Genomic DNA, 5000 nt, shown 5'->3' with positions numbered 1-5000 from the left:
ATCACCTGATCCGGATAAAAGAGTAACACAGACTCTGTGGCTTCACACTGATTCGCAGATTGAAATAGTGCTCTTAAAGAAAAGGTTATTTGATACATAGTGAGGTCATCTGTGCATGACAGGCAGCGCGGCGACAAGTGCATAAGTGCAAATTCGTTTAGGGGACGAACGAATATTGCTTATAATTTATATTTCGTGTCTGACTGAAAAGAAAGTTGCAGTGACAGTCATTTTAAAAGATCAAAGGAGAGAAGTGTTGAAAAAGGGGCCTCATTGCAAAGCACAGCCGTTGAGCTTTGACTGAGGGGAAGTCTGTACTGTACACTTGTCCTTTCCCGAAGCTAACAGACGAACAGATAGATTTACGCACACGGAAAGGATGGGAAGCTACGGCATGCTTATTAATACGCCAGGTATGATAGTAACAATTACTTTGTATACTAATAATATATATATATATATATATATATATATATATATATTTATATTGTGAATTTGATTATAAACATATTTCACAGCATATACATACATCTAAATTATTTTTCACAAGAGAACATCTTACTTAAAACAATTTTCTTTTAGAATTTTATTTATCAGAAATAATGAAAGAAATAGACGTTACACGTAACACACACTGTGTATATATATACAGTATATATATATATATATATATATATATATATATATATATATATATATATATATATATATATATATATATATATATATATATATTACATATATATATATGTGTGTGCGTGCATGTGTGTGTGTTTTGTGCATCGGACACGTCGTTCATCATCATTGATAGATACCGTTATAAAAAACTGATTTAAGTATGCTGTTCTTTTGTGAAAAATTCACAGTTTACTAATAGTTTCTTATCAGTAGGGAATTTAATATAGAAATACGAAACCTTGAAGAAATGGATTAAATTTGCTGATGGCGCTGTTACGGTAAATCAAATTACTCTAGAAAACGAATATATTTTGATAAGTATACTGTAAACATTAATTTTTCTCCACATGTTATTTTTACTCAGGACCTTGACCTTACAGTTAAGTATTTATTGTAAACAAAATACCATATTTATGATTTTGTTACTTGTACATAATTTTTGTATAAATTGAAAATTGTAGTGGTAACTCCTGGGGTTGTGTTACCCTTCGATGTGGTTAGGCTGGAGATAATTTAAAATTTTCAATGACGTAATTCTCAATTATGTGCTTTGTTGCGCTACATCTCACGACCATTTGCAGTTGTGCAAACTGTCCACTGGAGTCCGTGAGGTGGTTAATTTACATCTGTTAATTAGATGAGATGTTAAGATTAAGAATTCTGTAAGTGGCAGGTGTGTTGTTTGAGAGAGAGAGAGAGAGAGAGAGAGAGAGAGAGAGAGAGAGAGAGAGAGAGAGAGAGAGAGAGAGAGAGTAAACACTTTTCAGAGAGAAAGAGAGAGGAACTGTCCAAGATTTTCTTGTCGTATTTAAATAACAGTTAAATTGGTTTCGTTGGATAATATTTGAAAAAATAGACTATTACTGTAGTGCCTCATAATATTTGATTGATAGGGTATTAATAGAGTCAGGTATTTCACAGCTTGATAAATAATGAATTCAGACTCGTGCATCGTCAGATAAAACATAAAATATCTTTGGCGCTGGTGTCTGTTTGAACAAAATACGTGACTTTTATAGTATTTGACAAGCAGCAAAATTAAGAAAGCCAAATTCGCCGACTAATTGTCAAACTAGTGAATTAATGTCCGCAAAGTTATCGATATTATAATTATGCATGCGCAGTATTGCATGAACAGCAAAACCATGTTCGCCAATATTTTACTAAGGGAAAAAATTGTATTCGCGTTGAATTAAAAAAAATCATATTCGCACATCATTGGAGAAACAAGTCAGTCATGTTCACACAGCATTGAAAAGCAATAGAACAACAGAAATCTTGTTGGTCAGATAATTTGATAAACAACAAACTAAAGTGTGAATAGGATTCTTATGGGGATTCAGTGAACAGTTAAAAACTTTCTACAGTTTTTGACAAAGAAATTGCTGTCTCATTATATTAGACGATTAATAAGAGCAAGGTGTCACAGTATATGATAAAAAATTCCCCAAAACTAAAATAATTTTATTATTTGCAATTGACAAATGATAGTTATAGTTGAATTCAGCTGACAGGTAATCCCGTGATGAATTCATTCTTACTGCGAAATTTCTTTTTATTTTCCGTTGTGTGGGATCGGTGAACGACCAGACCATAGTGAATCACAGGTGTCTCTCAGAACTCACCTGCTGTAACACCTGCTTGCTTTTCTTGTCTCTGACAGGAACACAGGTGAAACGACGCATCGCTGATGTCATTTTGTGGTACAGAGGTTATTTACCTTTCGGATGTGGTTGCCGATTTTAGTTGCTGTGGTTGATTACTTTCCTTCTATTATTCTTTCTCTACTTATTTTTCTTCTTATTGTGATTATTGTTGTAACTGTAACCTTCGTAACCTAACCTCCACAGTAAACATGAACTTTTCGGTTTGCAAAGTGATCTGTATTTTTTACACACACAACACACAAACGCACACGCACGCACACATTTATATATATATATATATATATATATATATATATATATATATATATATATATATATATATATATATATATATATATACATATGTATATATATATATGTATATGTATACACATAGGCTATATTCCATGACTAATGTAAACCTAAAATTTACAACCTTTTTAGTCACTGGAAGCATTACAGATCTTTTACTATTAATTAATTGACATCACCATACATCCTCTTGGATCCCAACGGGAGATTCATTACCCTTTATTACGCAATGGCAGCACCTTGCTCCAGTCTTGTGGTGTCACAACTGGGTTCCTAACTAATCCCGGGGGAACATGTTTGATAGGCCTTCTCTCTCATTTAGGCTGCTGGGTCATTCATTACTCAAAGGCTTATGGAGATTGTTTGGGTAACGCGAGTCGGTCGTGCGTCTTCGGTTACACGGAGGATAAAGTCTTTAATCATAGGATCAGAAGTTTTGCTGTTTTTAAGGTAATTTCTCCTGCTTGGGTTTTTTATACCCGTGTGTTTGTGTGCGTTCGGGTGTTTCTGCGGGAGATTGTTATTTTTATTTTTCTGTAAAAAGAGAGTGTTGTCTTAGAAGTAACTTTCCATTAAAGAGTTGATTTAATACATGTTGTAACGGAAATGAACTTTATGGTAACCGTAATGCCATCATCTAGTCTTTGCCTCGATGCTCAAGAGGGAAGAAAGTGAGAGGGTCCCAAACCTGAAGGAAGTACGTTAAGGGATTTTTTCGTTATTTTATGTCATGTAGAGCACGAGTTCGTACTATTGGATTCTGATCTTGTGTATGGTGCAAGTTTGAGGGCTTGAAGGTCACTCATGAGCGGCAGAAGCAAGAGACAGGCTATTTCAATACCGTACAATGTCATGGAGACCAAACATATATGGTCAGCGCCTGAGCCATGTCCCCACCTAAGTCAGGACCAGGGAGAACCAGGCCTTGTCTACTGATGACTCATCAGCTAAACTTTTGGGCTCCCCCAAATGCCTAGTTCCTCATTGGAAGGGTGGGCATCGTTCTTAGCTAGCACTCTGCTGGTCCTGCGTTCGATTCTCCGACCGGCCAATGAAGAATTAGAGTTTATTTCTGGTGATAGAAATTCATTTCTCGTTATAATGTGGTTCGGATTCCTCAGTAAGCTGTAGGTCCCATTGCTAGGTAACCAGTTGGTTCTTAGCCACGTAAAATAAAAATAAATCAAATCCTTCTGGCCAGCCCTAGGAGAGCTGTTAATGAGCTCAGTGGTCTAGTTAAACTAAGGTATACTTAACTTTTTCCCCCAAATGCCAGTCCTTAGTTCATAGGAAAGGGGGCTTGAACTCGGGACCGCCAGATTTTGAAGTCCAGGCGATACCAACTGAGCTCCCATGACCAGGGTATTTTTGTTTCAGCTCGTCAGCAGCGCAAATAACAAAGTTGTTTCACCCTTACTGGACCTTTTATGGTTTTGTAGAGCTAAGGACGATGTGAAGGGCAACCCGATGCCTTTTTCTCGCTCAGTCCCGAAGAGAACAAGGAAAGGAGGATGAATGGAAAGGGGTGGAACTTTAATTCTGAAGGAGGAAGTAGACAAACTGGGTCGTAAAGGAAGAAAGGCTATATGGATAAAAAAAAAAAAAAACAGAAACATCAAGAGAATTCCAAAGTTTGGCAATGGACGCAAAGAAGCAGTCAGCGAACCGTTTAATCTGAGAATTGCCAATTTCCTCAGAGTAAATGGGGAAAGACGTGAGCTGAATGGTTTTAGGAGGACTCCTGAATCTTTGTCATTTTCAGCCTGTAAAAGGGGCAAGTCCAGTTTTGTGCGATATTCAATACGCATCTGGTATGACTTCCAGATGGTACCATTTTTAATTTGGTATTTTGCTTGGGCTATTATTAAAGGATTTACCTCTCGTTCATTGCATTCATTAATACAGCCTACCATACAATAATTTATTTGGAGATCGCAATATTCAATTTCGTAACAGTATATTAAAATTAACGGTCTAGGTAGGCTATTGTTAATTCAGTTTTCGTTCGGCCATCAGGCATAAATCAAATACTTTTAAATGCCGTGATCTTTGTAATTGATAGAACACACAGAGTATGATGTATCGCGTGAAGTAACTGGAGTTTAGTTCTCTCTCGGATTGCTTGCTCCCTCCCTTTGGTAGAGTACAATTCAGTCACCTTGTATATCAGAAGCAGGATAATCTCATGTTTGTTTATCACTACTAGAAAATCTGAATCACTCTTAAATTTCGTTTGCATTCAGTTTTGACAGATGGCAATTGTTTTAGTATTAATTTCAATGATTTGCATATCATGATTTAAATATACATACAAACATACACACACACACAAACACACATTCTATCGCCTCCAACGCCACGTGA

General features: G+C 36.1%; 1 protein-coding gene across 6 annotated transcripts in view; it reads left to right on the top strand.

The window, feature by feature from the left end:
- Nucleotides 1-5000, top strand: part of RhoGAP68F (Rho GTPase activating protein at 68F) — a 321213-nt gene that overhangs the window by 112807 nt on the left and 203406 nt on the right. For 2 of the 6 annotated variants that reach the window (XM_067088350.1, XM_067088353.1), the window contains exon 1: nucleotides 1-413. This exon is cut by the window's left edge. The exons of the other annotated variants lie outside the window; for them this stretch is intronic. In XM_067088350.1, coding sequence (XP_066944451.1) covers nucleotides 380-413 — 34 coding nt within the window. In that variant the 5' untranslated portion in view covers nucleotides 1-379. The remainder of the gene's footprint in view (nucleotides 414-5000) is intronic. 6 annotated transcript variants of the gene reach the window in all.

The sequence above is a fragment of the Macrobrachium rosenbergii genome, chromosome 44 (assembly GCF_040412425.1).
Source record: "Macrobrachium rosenbergii isolate ZJJX-2024 chromosome 44, ASM4041242v1, whole genome shotgun sequence".
Taxonomy (NCBI): domain Eukaryota; kingdom Metazoa; phylum Arthropoda; class Malacostraca; order Decapoda; family Palaemonidae; genus Macrobrachium; species Macrobrachium rosenbergii.
The sequence above is the reverse complement of the archived record's forward strand: the minus strand, read 5'-3'. Positions and strand labels throughout refer to the sequence as shown.